The sequence below is a fragment of the Mauremys mutica genome, unplaced genomic scaffold (genome assembly GCF_020497125.1).
Source record: "Mauremys mutica isolate MM-2020 ecotype Southern unplaced genomic scaffold, ASM2049712v1 000330F_np12_obj, whole genome shotgun sequence".
NCBI classification, from domain to species: Eukaryota; Metazoa; Chordata; order Testudines; family Geoemydidae; genus Mauremys; species Mauremys mutica.
In genome coordinates, this window is record NW_025422919.1 from 106,763 (window position 1) to 124,273 (window position 17,511).

The 17,511-nt window shown below is 52.5% G+C and overlaps 2 protein-coding genes across 7 annotated transcripts in view; both read right to left on the minus strand.

The window, feature by feature from the left end:
- Positions 1 to 1,481: 1,481 nt before the first annotated feature.
- LOC123357136 (phosphatidylinositol 4,5-bisphosphate 3-kinase catalytic subunit alpha isoform-like) lies at positions 1,482 to 3,305 on the minus strand. Its single transcript, XM_045000446.1, has 3 exons — positions 3,214 to 3,305; positions 2,782 to 3,098; positions 1,482 to 1,877 (listed from the first exon to the last, which is right to left on the minus strand). The coding sequence occupies exons 2-3, from the start codon at positions 2,863 to 2,865 to the stop codon at positions 1,482 to 1,484; spliced, it is 480 nt and encodes a 159-aa protein (XP_044856381.1). The 5' UTR covers positions 2,866 to 3,098; positions 3,214 to 3,305.
- A 753-nt stretch (positions 3,306 to 4,058) lies between these two features.
- ZCWPW1 (zinc finger CW-type and PWWP domain containing 1) overlaps positions 4,059 to 17,511 on the minus strand; it is a 31,656-nt gene continuing 18,203 nt past the window's right edge. For 2 of the 6 annotated variants that reach the window (XM_045000528.1, XM_045000529.1), the window contains 5 exons: positions 13,765 to 13,848; positions 12,506 to 12,581; positions 7,153 to 7,217; positions 6,433 to 6,472; positions 4,064 to 5,463 (listed from right to left, as the gene is read on the minus strand). In XM_045000528.1, coding sequence (XP_044856463.1) covers positions 5,153 to 5,463; positions 6,433 to 6,472; positions 7,153 to 7,217; positions 12,506 to 12,581; positions 13,765 to 13,848 — 576 coding nt within the window. In that variant the 3' untranslated portion in view covers positions 4,064 to 5,152. Of the gene's footprint in view, positions 5,464 to 6,432; positions 6,473 to 7,152; positions 7,218 to 12,505; positions 12,582 to 13,764; positions 13,849 to 17,511 lie in introns of all 6 variants that reach the window. The other 4 variants (XM_045000526.1, XM_045000525.1, XM_045000524.1 and 1 more) reach the window with 3 other exon arrangements.

The following is a 17,511-nucleotide window of genomic DNA, read 5'->3' on the forward strand; positions in this document are numbered from 1 at the left end:
AAAATCCATCACCAGCTGCAACCTCGGGCACCAGGACTCCTGGGTTCTCTCCCCGGCTCTGGGAGGGCAGTGGGGGCTGGTGGGTTAGAGCAGGGGGCGCTGGGAGCCAGGACTCCTGGGTTCTCTCCCCGGCTCTGGGAGGGGAGTGGGGGGGGTGGGTTAGAGCGGGGGGGGCTGGGAGCCAGGACTCCTGGGTTCTCTCCCCGGCTCTGGGAGGGGAGTGGGGGGGGTGGGTTAGAGCGGGGGGGGGCTGGGAGCCAGGACTCCTGGGTTCTCTCCCCGGCTCTGGGAGGGGAGGGGGGGGGGGTTAGAGCGGGGGGGGGCTGGGAGCCAGGACTCCTGGGTTCTCTCCCCGGCTCTGGGAGGGGAGTGGGGGCTGGTGGGTTAGAGCAGGGTGGGCTGGGAGCCAGGACTCCTGGGTTCTCTCCCCAGCTCTGGGAGGGGAGTGGGGGCTGGTGGGTTAGAGCAGGTGGGGCTGGGAGCCAGGACTCCTGGGTTCCTCCTCTACCCAGCCTATCTCTGTGCCTTATTTCCTCCTGCCCTAATGGGGGGGGGGTCCCCTCGGGCCAGCTGGGCAGGGCCCCCCCCCCCCCCCCCGAGCCTGAAAGCTCAATAAAAATGGATGCTGCAGCTGCCTGTGTCTATTTCCGGGGGCCCCCAGCCCCTGAAACCCCCCCCAACGCCCAGGTATGGGGGGGCGGGGAAGGGGGCAGAACTCACTGGGCCGCCACCCCCCCCCATGTTGACCCCCCCTCCCTTTTAGCCCCCCCCTCCACCCCCACTGCAGTTCGAGGCCACTTCGGGCTTCTTTCAAAATTGTATTTTTGCACCAACAACATAAAATTCTCCAGGCAAAATAATTTCAAGTATCTGCCCCCCCCCGCCCTGCCCTGGCAGACTGGGGGAGGGGCCACGATTCAAGGATCACGGTGGGGGGCTGGGGGCTCAGGTGCATTGGAAGATTTCGGGGGGGGGACGACGAGCTGTTCCCCCCTCAAAACCAGGGGCTAAACCCCCTTTACTGCCCCTGACCAATTCCCAAGGGGTCACAGGTCAAAAGCAGCAGGACACCCCCCCCCCCCTGCGAACAGCAGGTATCTCTGGGCGGGGGTCCCTGAGGAGGAGCCTACGTGCAGTCCCCGCCCACAGGGGGAGGGGCTTAAGGCTGTCTGGCTTCTGCCCGCCCCCCAAGGGGCGGGGCATAATGGATTCACACCCCCACTTCCTCCTATGAAAAGGGTGGAGCTGGAAGGGCCCCGCCCCCGTCCTCACCTGGACGTACCCCCAGAAGGGGCGGGGCACGAGGCCCGGCTCCCCTCAGGCCCCGCCCAAGGGGGAGGGGCTTAAGTGCTTGGCCACGCCCTCTGCCCAGAGCAGGCCTGAATCCTACACCCACCCTGCCCCAGGAGGGGAGGGGCTATGGGGGGGGTCCTTCCCAAGGGGGCGGGGCTTAGAGGACCCTTTCCCCAGGGGGAGGAGCATCAGCGCCCGAGCCAGGAGGGCGGGGCCTGTGCTCCTGGGAGGGCTCCCCCCAAGGGGGAGAGCCCCCGCCCCACGGTCCATCCCCCTCCGGGGCGGGCGGGCAGGGCCCCTCGGTCGTGCCCGGCCTCGCCGAGGGGCATGTGCCGGAGGGTGTGGAAGATCCAGTCCCTCTTGGTGCTCCAGCCGCCGTGGGGCGCCTCGTTCATCCGCTGGCTGAAGGACTCGAGCGCCTCCGGCTCGGCCTCGGCGAGCGCCGGCGCCTTGCGCCCGTAGGCGGCCTGGCCGAAGGGCTGCCGCTCCGGCAGCCCCGCGCTCCGCAGCAGCGAGGACAGGCTGAGCAGCAGGGTGGCGCGGTGCCGGGTGGCCAGTAGCCCGCGTAGCACATCTCCTGGCACCTGCCGGGGCGCGGCGCGGGGTCAGGGGGTCTCCTGGCGGTGGGGGGGGGGTTGGTGGAGGGTGAAAAGGGGTCAGAACCTTAAGCACCCCCAACCCCATCCAGAGGGGACTCCTAGCCCCCAGCAAAGCACCCCAAAAACAATGTGCTCAGAGCCTTCCAATTTATGTAGGCCCTACAATAACAGGCAAGAGGGCCATATGGATCTATTATTGTAGCACTTATTACATAGCTTTATCTCCCTAGGATGTGGTCTGGTGGTTATCCTAGGGCCCTGCCCTACTGGGCAGATTATGCCAGCCCTGTGTATTTACATAGGCCCTATCTTAATAGCCAAAAACATGCCATCCCTGTGTATTTACATAGGCCCTACCTTAATATCCAAAACATGCCAGTCCTGTGTATTTACATAGGCCCTACCTTAATAGCCAGATCATGCTGGCCCTGTGTATTTACGTAGGCCCTACCTTAATAGCCAAAACATGCCGGCCCTGTGCATTTACGTAGGCCCTGTGTTAAAAGCCAGATCATGCCGGCCCTGTGTATTTACGTAGGCCCTACTGTAAATACATCCAGGAGACTGCACCACTGAGGCTAGTTCACGGTTTCACAGCCCATGTTTTTAAGCGCTTAGGTTGACCGTTTTAGCCTGGTGTGTTTTGAGTAGGCCCTACCATAACAGCCAGCCGCCGCCTCCAGGCGGGCGGAGAGAAGTCGGCTGCAATAGCACGTACCGCCACGAGAGGGGCTGATGGCTGCCGACAGGCGAGGAGGGGTTAATAGCCAGAGACCCCACTGGGGTACGGGACGGGACAGAGAGGGGACCCAGGGCCGGGCTGGCAGGGGCTGCGGGTCGGGAGTGAGGGGCACCGGCCGGGCTGGGGGGGGGCCAGGAAAACACTCACCCTGTTGGGGTTCGAGCCCCCCACTCCAATAGGGTTCAGTGAGTCCTCCAGGCCGTGGGGCACCGGCCGCAGGTTAAGCGCCATCTTCCCAGCCACCAAGGTATCTTTGTAATCACAGAGATGGAGGTTCCCCCACGCCAGGGGGCACTGCTCCTGCTCGGGGGGGCACAGCCAGCCTGCCCCCCATTCCCCGCCCCCCTGAGCCGGCCAATCCCCCCACCTCTTTGGCCCCCTTGACGGAGCAGACGGCGAGGCGGAGGCGGGCGGCGCGGGGCAGGTCCGCGAGGTGGATGTCGTAGCAGAGCCATTCGTTCCACCTGGGGGCGAGGGACACAGGTTGGGGTCGCCGGCGGCGGCTGGGGGGGGGGAGTCCCCGACCCCGGTCCCGGCGGCCCCGCAGCGCCCCTGCTGAGCCCCCGTCCCGCTCGCTACCTGGGGTTGGAGCAGGGAACACGCTGGGTGTTGACGTTGTCGCAGAGGGGCTCCCCGCCGTGGTAAATCCCCGTCCGGACGGAGATCTGGGGAAGGGGAGAGAAGGCGCCATCATGCCAGGGGACCCAGGAGTCCTGGCTCCCGGCCCCCCCTGCTCTAACCCACCAGCCCCCACTCCCCTCCCAGCGCCGGGGAGAGAACCCAGGAGTCCTGGCTCCCAGCCCCCCCTGCTCTAACCCACCAGCCCCTACTCCCCTCCCAGAGCCGGGGAGAGAACCCAGGAGTCCTGGCTCCCAGCGCCCCCTGCTCTAACCCACCAGCCCCCACTCCCCTCCCAGAGCCAGGGAGAGAACCCAGGAGTCCTGCCTCCCAGGCCCCCTGCAGGCAGCGCTGGAGCTGCGCGGGTGCCAGGTGCAGGCTGCGGCTCCGTCTGCGGATGGCGTCGGCGATCACCTGCCCGGGCAGCGCATCGTGTGGGGGGGAAAATGCAGAGGGAAGAGCAGAAGAGAGCGCGCGGGGGAAGGAGAGAAGCAGAGAAAAGAGGGACGGGGGAAAGAAAGGATGCAAAGGAGAGAGAACAGTGACGGAAAATGGGAACAATTCCCCACCAACTCCTACAGAAAAGTACCGGAACAAGCAACCCCCGGCCGTTTCGGCACTTGGTCGCCCTGACCCATCCACGGGAGAGCACCTACATCCTGGGAAGGATTCTAGATTCCCGACATTCTGCAACTCCCCTTGCGCCTTTCAAATATCTGCAGAGGATCCCGTCATGTCGAAGTCAAGCTACCCTGATCGGTGTGGGTGGGTGTGGAAAGCCAACGTTGTGACGCAACATTAAAAACACCGTAATGAACCAAGAAATGGATTTTTATCACACTTTCGCTTATCTAGCCTGACTGCAGGCTTTTATTAACATGCAAACCGTTACTTGTGAATGAGGGTTTAACCTGATGGTGGTCACAGCCATAAACTCCTTAAGTCCTAGTTCTGCCACCTTCATTCAACCCTTAACCCGGGCTACACTCTCTGCGTGAAATTTATCTCTGTGGAGAAGGTCTATTTACGTCCACTTGCGACTTCAGAGGGCTGGTTCTCTCTACAGGGCAAATTTCACTCTAGTGGATGAATACAAGCCAGTCTTTTTTACAAGTTTGTAACAGATAAACATAAAACCACAAATCCAGTAACTAGTTAAACACAACAGTAGCAACTAGGAAGTCCAGGTTTCACTGGAGTTAGAACATAACAGATTATAGAACAGGAACATGGGAATCTGGATCAAGGACTCTGATGATACCAAATGCTTTCAGATCTGGAGACCCAGTTCCTATCGATTTTACCATCCATATTCATCAGGCGACTCTGGAAATCTCAGCCTTAATGTACCACTTTTACAAATAAAGGCAACAATTTAGACACAGGGGTCTATCGGTAGCTGATGTAATTCCACTGACGATGCTGTACGCCAACTGAGGATCTGACCCCGTCAACCAACCCCCATCAACCAATTCCTTGAGTGATCAAACACTGTTTTTGTTTTTGTTTGTTTTTTAAAAATCACTCCTTGCCAATGGAACCTAAGGAAACGACGCACTACATGAGGTTGGCAGAATAAAACAAGATCCAGCACCCTAAGTTTTAAGAAAACAGGTCAAGTCACTTATTGTGGATTTTCCCCCCCTATCTTTACAGATGAATATTTGAGAAGGGGGAGAGCTGGATGTTAAAATCCACGTTTGCTGTCCCAACGGTCTCAGATCTTCATCAAACATAAACCAAGTTTAAACTAGATTGACTTTCCTACCGGCCACTTTTCTGGAGCACTTTCTAATTTTTCTCTAATCCCCACTACCTTCAGGAAGGTAGCTCTGGGTGCCCCCAGAATCAGGGGATTCTGATCTCTGGGTGCCCCATGGCAGGTTTTTTATTTCAATGGCTACTCTTCAAACAAGACCAGGGAACACTCTTCCGACGATTCGTTTTTCTCCGCTTCCTGGCTCCCACGTGCTTCCTTGGCCTTCTCCAGCTCCCCCACTTCCTGGAATTCCTCAAAGATCTCATCACTGCTACTTGACCTTGAGTGGCTCCTGGTGGTATTGTCTTTCACCTGCAACGTCTTCACCAGCTCCGGCTTCAAGCCGTCGCAACGGGACGGTGTCAGGTTAACTCTGTTGCCTCTTGCTGGCGGTTTGGGCTGGCTGGATCCTGAGCTGTTGCTTCCCGGAATGGTGAACTTCTTCTTAAGGCCTGCAAAGAAGAGAGACCAAACGCAATCCTCAGAATCCAACAGGGAAAAGGCAGAATGAATCATACCAGAGACCCACAAACCCTCCCCTCCTCTCCCACTGGGAAATCAAGGGATGAATCAACGTAGCCTCATAGATCAGGATTCTCCACACTTTTCCCACAAGATCCCTACAGCATGGGGACAGAATGCGAACATACATCCATTAAAGGCTCCATTACTACATGAGAGCGGCCGGACTCGGTCAGACCAATGGTCCATCTAGCCCAGTATCCTGTCTTCCGACCATGGCCAATGCCAGGCGCGTCAAAGGGAATGAACAGAACGATCATCGAGTGATCCATCCCCTGTTGTCCACTCCCAGCTTTTCTGATTTGCACTCCTACTCCAATGTGTTTACATTGCTCCCAGCGGTGACTGGGAGGGGATTCTGATCTCTGGGTCCGTTCAATCCTTGGCCTCAGGGCTGAAGTTGCTAGCCAGGAGGCCAGCTGGTGCCAACCGTGATGGGAGGGAATTGAACTGAGACTAAAGCACTCCATTTCCAGTCGGATGCAACCAGATTTATCCACCTACAGATTCCGCCTCAAAACTCTCTTTTACTGTATGCTAAGACATCTGCCGGCCATGCTAACCCACTGTCTGCTTGTATTCACCCTTCTGTCTGGCTCTATCTCTTGTCTTAGACAAACAAGACTGTAATCCCTTTGGGGCAGGGACCGTCTTTTTGTTCTGTGTTTGTAGAGAGCCTGCTGCGAAGCGGATATGGATTTCATCCTGGCTGATTTGGACAAGAATACATGAGTTTAAGGCAACTGAAAGTCAACTTCCCAATTCCTCCATGAAAGCCAGGATTGTAGGAGAGTGAGCAATTCTAGTTTAAGTATCACACCCCAACCTTTCTTAATTTGTTACTTTACCTTGCTTGGCGTTGAAAGCCACTGCAGGAGTAGCTGGGTTGTATCACTAACCTTTCAGAAAGGTTTTCTCCTTGAAATCTGAAGTCGCAACCTGGAACCCAAGTATTGGTTAGTCAGACATGAAAGAGAATATATATTATACTGTCATGCTGGGTCCAGCTCCGATGCCCATACTTTAAGCGGGTGTTGACCAATTGGAAATAGGTTCAGAAAAGAGCGATGAGGATTCAGTCCCATGGCCTCTGTTATGCCGGGGGTCAGACTAGATGAGCATAATGGTCCCTTCTGGCATGATAATCTATGATCAATTTGTGGTCTATCTAGCTCATCTGAGATGATATGATCCCAGTCTATGAATAGCTGCAAACTCATTGTTCGTGTAGACAAGGATCTAAGTGACTTATGCAAAGTCACAGAGCGAGTGAACCGAACCTGGGTTTCACAAATCCCAGAATCTTTTAGGAAGAAATCCAGTCTTTTTTGAAGCTCCTCAATTTAAAGACGCTGCAGCAGCCAGCCCTTGGAACTCCTCCTGCTTTGGTGTGTGAGATCTTCTCTTATTCGCTTGGATAAACTAAACAAACTGAGCATCCCCTAGGGGCTAACAGTCCAATAATCTTTGTGGGCACGGTTGTAGCTCAAAGCATTGGTGATGCATTTACTATATGGCATTTTTGTTAGGGTGGGCGGGGGGAGAGACGGAATCAATGGAAACAAGAGAACAAACCCCCTTCTTTTAAACCATCTTTTCCCATCTCCGGTTTGACGTACCATATTCTTATTTCCATCGCAGGGCTGCTTCTCCTCCCTGGGCTCACGGGCCACGTTGAATAGCTCTAGAAGACAAGAACAAGGACTCACTCTCCAGAGCACATGTTTTAACACCTTACGACAAACTTACTGTGGATTTGAACCAGTGTTCCTGGTGCTAGCGTCAAATCCTAGCAGATGTATCATTATTCCAAAAGGGAGCACCACTGGCGGCAGCAAGCTGGGGTTGGGGGGGGAGACAATTGCCCCTCGGCCCAGGCAATTTAATACAGAGGGAACCAGCCTGCTGCTACTTTTGGCCACAGGGCCGCACGGGTAGCTCCTGCTACCAATCTCGCCCTCATGCAGTTCCTTGCCATGCCACAAACTTTGTGTGGAACCTTAGGCAAATCACATAAATCTCTCTGTGCCTTGGTTTCCCCATTGAAAAATAGGAGTGATTCATAAATTCTACGGCCAGATGGGACCACCACAATCCTGTAATCAGACCTCCTTTAAAACTGAGGCTGCTAATGTTTCCTCTGAGTGAAAATCATGCTACAGGACACCACACAAGACTTAGCGGGGACTCTAGCCATTAAATCTGCCTCCTTAGCCCCGCTGAGACGGGAGTGCTGAATGCAATCCTGACCCACTGCTAGACAGACACCAATGACCGGAATTACCATTATTTTTAAACGAGCTGCTTTACAATAGCACCGACGGTCCCTGCCTGAAACAGTTTACCGTCTAAATAAACAAACAAAGGAGGCCTTGAGGTTCTGCGGCCTGTGTCACACAGGAGGTCAGACAAGCTCATCATTAGAAGGATGTTCAAAAACTGGCGAGGGAGCAGAGAAGAGCTACCGAAAGGATCGGAGGGCTGAAAAAAATGCCGGCGAGTGAGAGACGTCAAGACGCGCGCTCCGTTTAGCTTCTGAAAAGAAGATGGAGAGGTGACTTGATCGCGATGCAGGGAGAAAAGACGGGGTAGCAAAAGGCTCTTTAATCTAGCAGAGAAAGGTGGGAAAGAACCAGCGGCTGGAACGGTGGCTGGTGGCACTGCAGCCACGCCACCCAGCTGGAACGGGGCCATGCTGCCACCGCTGCCGCCGCCACCACCACGCAGCACAGAGACTGGGTCAGGCCGGGCTCTGCAGCTGCGCTGCCCCAGAAGCTCGCAGCCCAGATGCCCAGAGCTTTGCGCCGGCGGCAGAGCGAGTGAGTTGAGGCTGCGGGGAAGCAATTTGATGTAACCTCTCTTCAAGCAGGCCATTTTAACGCTTCACTTTTACATACTATCTTCAGGGGCTTTATGTAAACTCCCCCTCAGTAATGATTAACCTGGGCAAAGCGTAGGATAGAAAAAGCAGATGTAGATCATGCAAACAGGCTGTTGCCAAGTCTGTTGGCATCTATAGGAAACCAAGAAAGCCAGGAACTCCAGTGCCGGCGGCGACTCTGATCATTAAAAAAAATCCCATTTTTAGACTCGCTCATGAGATTTTGGCTACCTAACAACTGGACCTGGAAGAAGCACACCTACTGATTTTTGGATCTGTTTTCTATTCTTAAATGTGGAGCAAATTCATATCCCACCTGTCAAAAAAACACAGAAAGCGAGATACATATTTTTCTGTGGTGGTTTCTTTTCATAATTTTTAGTGTCTTTTTTCTTCCCTGTGTATTTATTCAAGGCACCCATTTTTTGTTTGTTTTGGGGAGGATGTTTTCTCCATTCTACTAGACACTGTTATGTTTATTGTCCTGCCACCATCATGAAAACTGTTTCACAAAGCTAGAGGCTTTATAAAATGTCAAAAACTGCTGGGCTGTCCAGTCCATAAACACCTTTTAGAAAATAACAGATCTTCCAACGAGGTCTAAATAATTATCTTCTCTATTTCCCCTACTCCTACTGTTCATCTAACAATTATGGCATGTAGCAGGGTGAACCTCTGCTCCTGCCCTGAGGGGTTTGAAAGCAGCCTGGCAGGGCTTGACAGCAGCTGCTCTCAAGGCTGGGCTGATTGGGGAAGTGGCTGCAGGTGAGGCCACGCCCCAAACTGAGCCACAGCTGGCCCCTATGAAAGGCCAGGGAAGCCAGAAGCTCAGCCACTCTCTCTCTGCCTTCAGAGAGAGAAGGGCCTGGCTGCGGGGAGCTAGAGACTGGATACCTGAGTGAAGCAGGGCTGGGGAAAGGCTGGGGAGCTCCAGCCTGGAAAGCCCCAGGCTGCGGCCTAGCATTGGGCCAACAGGTACTGGGGGTTGCAGGGGGCAGCCCAGGGGTAGGCCAAGGCAGCAGGTCCAGACCCTCCTTGCCTGTGATGAGTAGGCTGATACTGCAGCCTGCCCCAGAGCGTGGGGCTAGACAATGACTGGCAGTAGCCTGATACTGAGGCAAGGTGGAGACAGAAAGTGGGGGTTCCCCGGGGGGGGGGAACCCAGTGAGAAAGGGGTTACTGCCAGGGGCAGCACCCCATGTAAAAGGGCACCGGGTCCAGGGAGGGACACGGGGGGCCTGAGGACAGGTGGATCACCGGCCTGCAGAGGGCGCTCCAGCGCTGGAATAGAGCTAATTCCCAGAGTCACCAGCAGGAGGCGCCGCAGGGGTGAGTCCGACCCGTCTACATGGCACCACAACAAAATTCATGGCATATTTCCCACATCATTTCTCTTTCTTATCCTCTCCTTTGGTCTGTGTCAAGCTTGCCTGTACTTTTCCTTTTATGGGCAGCTTCAGCTCCATGTTAGACCAAAACTGTGCTAGATAACCAGTAAGGGCCATCAAGTAAACCCTCTTAATCCTAATTTCCCTTGAGGGGCTTTCCCACCTTGGGGACCTTTTTGGGTAAAAGACAAGCTCTTCTTGCCCTATATTCGTCTGACCTTCTGACAACATGGCAACCCTTCAGCATAACTCCTTTCACAAAAGAACAATTTCATATCTAGTGGGGTGATTGTTTTCAATTCCTTAACTGTGTATTCATGCTGGTGATGATCAAATGCACAGATAAATGCAGCATGTATGCAGCTGACATTTGCAAAATAATACAATGCGAAACTGTCTTCAATGTTGACATTTTACGACTTTCAAATAAAACCCTAAACATGCAAGTCAGAATGCATCAATTCTCCGCGTGTATAAATCTGTGTGGTATAAATCTGCTCCTTGAACATCTGTCAGATACTTCTTTGTAGGCCAGCGGTGGGCTGGCGGCGGGCCGGCAGGCCAGCGGCGCTGCCTTCCTCTGCCCCAACTGTCCTGTGGGTCTTCCCCGAGTGATTTCTTTTAGACCCTTTTGTTCTCTGTCAACCTTCAGGAACTTTCCACTCCTAACCCCCATTCTCCTTAACATCAACTTGGCCAAACTGCTTCCCTACTTAGCATAAGTACGTTTCCCATTGTCCTCAGCCTAGTGAGTACCTGCTGTAGCTCCTGTCCATCAGGATGGATACGCATAGAAAGAGGTTTCCTATGATTAGGAAATTTCATGACGACAACTTCATAATATCAACTAGATCAAGTTATTATATTGAAGGTTTTACTGGATTCATTGATCCTTTTTCAGTCTCGTGCAAAGGCACTCTCTTCCCGACCAGCTCTATTCCTGCAGCAGTTGTTTGCTTGAGTATTCAAACCCCAATGAGAAACATGGCCAACATTACATCATGGACCAGCATAGTGAAGTCCATCCAAGTGCTTTGCTAGGGAACTCAATAGCAAGTTCACAGCAGATATGAACCACCAAGTGGCACATTTGACAAGTAACTCATGTTCTGTGCACAGATACATGTGAAAGGGAAATTACTGAACTGGTCTGATGTTTTTCCCCCTTCAAACTAACCTCACTGACAATGTTTCCACATACACATTGTGCCATTAATCTTCATCCTGTAGCTTCAGCAGAGAACCCTTTTTTCTGTCCCCTAAGGCTTCCAGGCCCCAGCCCTGTAAGGGGGCACAGGTTGCAGAGAAATTCACAGAAACAGGAAATTGAGCTTCCTCGATCAGTTCTGAAACACTAAAAACCTGTTTCCTCTTCTACAGAAACAAAACTGGCAGAGCACTCTCTGTGCAGGTTCACTCTGAGCTGCACCTCAGGAGGAGGAGAAGGCGGCTGCAGGATCCTCACACAAGGAATACATGCTTTAAAATATTCATGAATTAAGCCCAGAACACTCCATTGTACAGACGGAGAAAACATGGCACAGAGGTTAAGTGACTTGCCCAAGGTCACCCAGCAATTCAGTGGCAGAGCTGGGAGACCTCAGCTCTTACTTCCTGCCATTTAGCCACAACTACAGGCTTCTGCCATTAAGCTTTGTGTTTAAGAAAAAAAGTTTTACAGAGCCAACTATTAGAAAGGTTTAAAATAAATCAAATTCAATTACTTTTAAAATTATTTTTTTTAATGTAAAGCAATCCCTTGCAGCGTAAAATCCAAAACACTTTCTGACACTTGTGCATGGGAAGGAGAAAGTGAAGCTGGCTAGAGATAAACCTGGAACTATTCAGGCTGGATGTGTTGTCCCAACTGACTGAAACGTTGCAGATACACAGTGTAGGAGATTGTTAAACTGGAAACCACTTTTAAAACCGACAGGGTTGTTAACAGGCAAAAATGTAATTAAAAGCTACGGAGACTTTCTTTTTAAATGCTTCTTAGATTTGTGCACTTTCAACACATTTTTTTTCTTCACATTCAAGTATCTTATTCTGGGAGGCAGGAGCTAAAAACACCCTAGTTTTACTCACATTCAGATATCACAGTGATGGACATCATAGGACATCCAAACCCTGATTGATTTACTCCTGAGCAGTGTCAATGAAGCCAATAGCTTGACTCACATAACCTACGGAAGGGAATTTTTAAAGGGGCCGAATGTCTTTTCTCAGCATGGAATATAGCCAGGACTCAGGGAAAGGACTGTGGAGTCTCCAATGACCAACGATTAGTGATCTGTCCCTAAAACTACGAATCAAACGCTTCCCCCGTAATCAGATTCTTCTGTCTTTTTTTTTTTTTTTTTGAGAGAGAGAATGGCAATGTACATCTCCCAGCATCCTCGGGACCATTCCCTGAGCCAGCGGCCCCCAGCCCACCTCCCGGGACGGTCCCTTTTATAAACCCGGCCCAGACTGGAAGCTAAAGACAGACACGTTCAAATCACAAACAAGGCACCGATTTTTTTTCCCCGTGTGGGTGATTAACTTCCCAGGGCAGCAGTGGATTCCCCACCGCTTCGTCTCTTCCGATCCAGACTGGAAGATCCTTTAGTCCTGCACAAGTTAGTGGGGTCAGCATAGCGGGACCTGGGTGAAAGTCTTCAACAATTTGCAATGTGACTTGGGGGAGAGCGAGGGGGATACCTTCCAAGTCCTCGTGAGCTTCTAGCAATCCTCCCTCACCGGATCGACTGATGAACCCAAATCTCGTCACTCTCTCCTGAGGGAGGGGAAGAAAAAAGAAACCTCTGCTGAAATCCTGGGAGCCATGGCTGGAGTCCACTGAGTGACTGCCCCCTTGAGGGGCCAAACAACCAGGATTTAACAAAGGACGTAACTTCAAATGCACAAATGGAGAAAAAAGGTCGTAGGCTCAACATGAGGGACTGCAGGCAGAGCACTCCGGACAAGACCCACTGCTCCGAGAAGGCGTCTAGGTGTTTAGAGGACGCTGTGTGGACAAGGGCCCGGGAAACGGCCCCATAGCCATAAAGAACCACTACCACATTCTGAACAAGGCCCTCTTCTTCCAGAACCAAAAGCATCTACACAGGGAGCTCATCAGGCTCAGTGACTCAGGAATAATTCCTTGTGTAGACAAGCCCACGCCTCCTCATCTCAAAGCATCGTACAACCGTTGTATGATTAACCTTCACCATACCCCTCCGAGGGAAATGAAATCATCAGATGCTTGCCCAAGGAGGAGTAACAGGGAAGGAGAACCCAGGAGTCCTGGCTCCCAGCCCCCCCTGCTCTAACCCACCAGCCCCCACTCCCGTCCCAGAGCCGGGGAGAGAACCCAGGAGTCCTGGCTCCCAGCCCCCCCTGCTCTAACCACCAGCCCCCACTCCCCTCCCAGAGCCAGGGAGAGAACCCAGGCGTCCTTATTCCAAGCTCCCCCTCACTCAGGCTTTCGCCTGTATCCCAGCAAGCTCAGGTTACTAGCATCACAGAAGACGAGTGATGTGTGTGGATGGGGTCGAGTTAACATAGGGTGACCAGACGTCCCGATAAAATCAGGACTGTCCCAATATTGAGGCGTTTGTCCCGCATCCCGACGCAATTTGTCCCGATATTTTGCAGCACTCTGCTTTTTTATTTTTATTTTTTTCTTTGCTCTGCCGGCAGCACTCCGGTGGTTTTTTTTTCGCTCTGCCCCCTTCTCCCCCCTATGTGTCCCGATATTTTCTTCCGCTCCTCTGTCACCCTAAGTTAACAGGAGCAATCGATCGACCTAATACGAGTTAACCACACCGTGAAGATGAAGCCTATCTGATCCCAGATCCAAAGAGCAAGCAAGCGTTACCCCCACCCCAACACCCGCGGGGGCCCACAGGGAAACCCGCAAAGATGCTGGGTGGATGCTGACTGGTCTGACCTCAGCAGCCCGGCGGCGTTCATACCTGAATGCTGATCCGCTCGGCTTCCTTCGCCATCCTCACAGCAGCGTCCAGTTTCTGGCGGTAATCTCTGCTCCTGAGCGTCTTCTGAAAGAGCGAGAGACAGTTGGGTCTTCCTGTGGCGCCTAAAATGTGTCAAAACTTTCTCTCCGTCACTCCCCCACCAGGGCCAGTGACAATAAGAAAGACACAGCCCACTCCTCTGTGAAGGGGCAGGGCGTAAATCTTTCTGATACCACCAGCTCCTTGCCAGGGGAAAAATTCACCCCGGGGAGAGGAACAGCACCAGCTGTTTGTTCAGCTGACTAGCACAATGGGGTCCTGGTCTGTCCCCCGTGTGGGGAAATCGGGGGACACTAGGTGAGGGGGGAAGAGGAATGAAGGGCACACAGATTCCCCTGGTATGAGGCCGAAAGCCCCTGAAACAGAGAGAGACGGCAGGGTGGCAGACAGAGAACCCCTGAGGGGGAACAGAGGGATCCGGGCCACGACGTGTGGGACCCTTTCGCTGCATTAACTTAGCACCCAGAAGGCCCACTCAGGGATTGAGGCCCCAGTGTGCTGGGCACGGCTCAGAGAGCGAGAAACAGCCCCTACGCCAAAGAGGTACCATCTAGACAAAGAAAGAAATTGAAGCCAGAGCACCAGCAAGTCCTGCTGACCCAAAGGCCATGGGCACGATGAATCACAGGACCGCAAACTGACACCCTTGCCTTATCTAGAAATCAAGAGGAAGCACATTTCCTAAACGGCTAAGCGCCAGCTGGTTTTTAAAAGGACTGAAAAAATAGACCAAAGCCGTAAAAAATGGAGGGGGGGAAAAGGGGCAGAATAGAGTCTCCCTGTTCCTGACGCGACCTCCATGGCTGCGGGTGGGCGTGCGCCTCGTGCATCAGTGCCGCAGAGTTTTCCCCAGCGGTGCCGGTAGGGGCATCCCCGGCCAATGCCAACTACTTAAGCCGTGAGTGGGGGTATAAACCGCAGAGACGCCCCATCCCTCCTCCAGTTCCTTCACACCAAAACTCAGTAGCAGATGCCGACGCATTGGCTAAGGAAGGTGAGTCATGCAATGGACGTGTGCAACCCAGCCCAAAGAACCGACGGTCATCAGAAGGTAGGAGGTAGCTGTTTTTATTTCTTTGAGTCTCTGATCGGATACGCCAGGAGGAGGGACTTGGAGTCTCCTCGGAAGAGGGACAGCAGGACTGCCTTGTCCACATTTGCCTCGACGCGGCCGACAGCGAGTGATGTCTGGTGAGAGTGTGGATTGACAAACGTCCGCAATTGAGAGGTGTGCCAGAAAGGCTGCCGAGGCTGAGGTTGCTCTGTCGGAGGGCGCCGTGAGTCTATCAGGAGGCGTTACTCCCACGGTGATGCAGCTGGGGATCCACATGGAGAATCCCCGAGTTATCAGACGACGTGCCTCATGCGTTCCACGTGTGACACGAAGAGATGGGAAGATGCCAGGAAGGCTTTGTCCTGTCCAGGTAGAAAGCCAACGTGCGAGAAACACTGAGTCTGAGAGGGTCTTCTCTTATCCCTGGTGGTATGCGGCTTTGGAAAGACTTGGAAGGTGGACAGACTGGCTCATGTGCAAGTCAGAGGCCACCTTGGAGAGGAATTTGGGGTGCAGCCTAAGCTGGACTTTGTCCTTGTAGAAAACTGTGTACGGTGGATCCGTGACCAACACATCTAGTCTATTGGCCACTAAAAATGTGACCATTGCTGATAGGTGCAGAAAAGAGCATGGTGCGTAGGAGGGTCCGTAAGAGCAGACAAGATCAAAGTCAAGTTCCAAGATGGTGTTGGTTCTCTGACCACCGGGAATAATCTATCGAGACCTTTCAAGGATCTGATTGCGATCAGGTGAGGAAAAAACAGCCTTGGCATCTATTTGAGGATGAAAAGCCAAAATGGTCACCAGACACACGTTAACAGAGTTGAGTGTTAAACCTGACTACTTAATTTGCAAAAGATGGTCCAGGGTTGTGTGAACGTTAGCCTGAGTTGGAGACACATGATGGAGAGCCATCCAAATGGAGAAACACTTTGTAAGTAGTTCCTGTGGAAGGTTTCCTACTGTTAAGAGGATTGTTCTGGCTGTTGAGAAATGGGTTTCCCCTACACACAACCACTGATGAACCATGCTGTGAGGTGCAACAGCTGAAGTTTTGGGTGCAACACTCATCCACGGTTCTGCGTCAGGAGGTCTTTGGCCGCTGGTGACAGTAAGGACAGATTGCGGAGGTCTGAACAGCACGTCTGTCTCCACCAAGCAGGAGCTATACGGATTATTCGGCTGTGCTCTTGCTTGAGTTTGATAATGACCATCAGGAGCACTGGTGAGAAAAAATACAGGCGGTCCTTGTCCCACGGAAATAGGAAAGTGTCCAGTATCGATCCAGGGCTGTGAGATATTCTGGAGCAGGAATGGGGACGATGCTAACTGGCAAGGAGGTGACAAGAATATCCTGATGCTAGCCTGTACATTCTGAGCCACCAAAGAATATTATGTAAGGTCTTAAAGGCAAGCCAAGGTCATGCAAGGTCTTAAATGAAAGGCAGGGTCATTTGCATCATTGTGAAATGCACATACAAATATTATGTAAGGAGTTATGTATGCGAAAAATGAGTTCCCAAAGTCCGTGTTAAGGCAGGTTTCTCCAGACAAAGGATGTTTATTCTACCTGTCTCTGTCAATCCCCACGTAAAATAAGCATTATAAGTTAACATGATGAGGAGCCATTTACACATGAAGTCAGCAGGGGCATGTGAACGCGGCCGGTAGGCAGCACACTCGAGATCATCCCGACTCTGAGGTACTAACAACGCACTTTGGAGAATATAAGGAGAAGCCAAGGGAGACACCACTTTATCCTACACCTAGGATGTGATCAGGCAGTGTGATTACATTCATGAAAATGGGATCTTGGCCAGGCTTGGTTGCAATGCTGCAAAGGATATTTGGGTAAGATAAACTGATTTAGCCTGTTTCGTCTCAAGAACCATGTTACAGTTTTATTTTAGATGTAACCCTTCTGTTTCCATTAGCCTCGCTCGCTATCTCTTAAATCTTGATCTTTGTTAATACACTTACAACTGGTTTCACTATAAATATATCTCCGTGCTGCGGTATTTTACAAGGCCAGCCTGAGTTGAATCAAACAAGCTGGTGTTTTGGGGAGTATGAGGGCTGGACGCTACAGGGGAATGCTCTGAAGGGCATGGGGACGGGAGTGCACCTGTTGTTAACCTGCAAGGCAAAGGAAAAGGAAGAGGAGACTGCTGGGCAGCTAACAGACCGGATGTGTCAGGGAAAGGACACCCAGTTTCCCTCTTGCTGGAGCTGGGGCGGGCGGGGAAACAGTGACTCCCAGTCCTGGGTAGCCTAGAACCATCACAGGGACCATCACCTGTTCTGTCAGGTTGCAAATAGGTCCACGGACAGAAAACCTCCTACGTGAAACACTCAGGCCAGAATGTTTGTGTTGAGAGACCAAGCGTGGTCTAAACTGAAGGATCTGGTCAGACGATCCGTTAATCCATTTGGATACACCAGTTCCATAATCGACTGCCTCCTGGACCTGGCATCACCTTAAAACATTGCTGTGGTGTGGTGAGAACCTTGGATACGGGACTGGAATTTCAAGTGATCCACCCCCTGTCATCCAGCCCCAGCTTCTGGAGGAGGTTTACAGACGCCCAGAGCATGGGGTTGTGGCCCTGACCATCTTCGCTAATAGCCATTGA

Excerpts from the sequence above, each read along its gene's own strand:
- LOC123357136 (XM_045000446.1), bottom strand. The coding sequence starts at position 2,865 with ATGGCGCTTAACCTGCGGCCGGTGCCCCACGGCCTGGAGGACTCACTG. Across the intron at positions 1,878-2,781 it reads GGGGCTCGAACCCCAACAGG|GTGCCAGGAGATGTGCTACG; the intron begins GTGAGTGTTTTC and ends GCGCCCCGGCAG.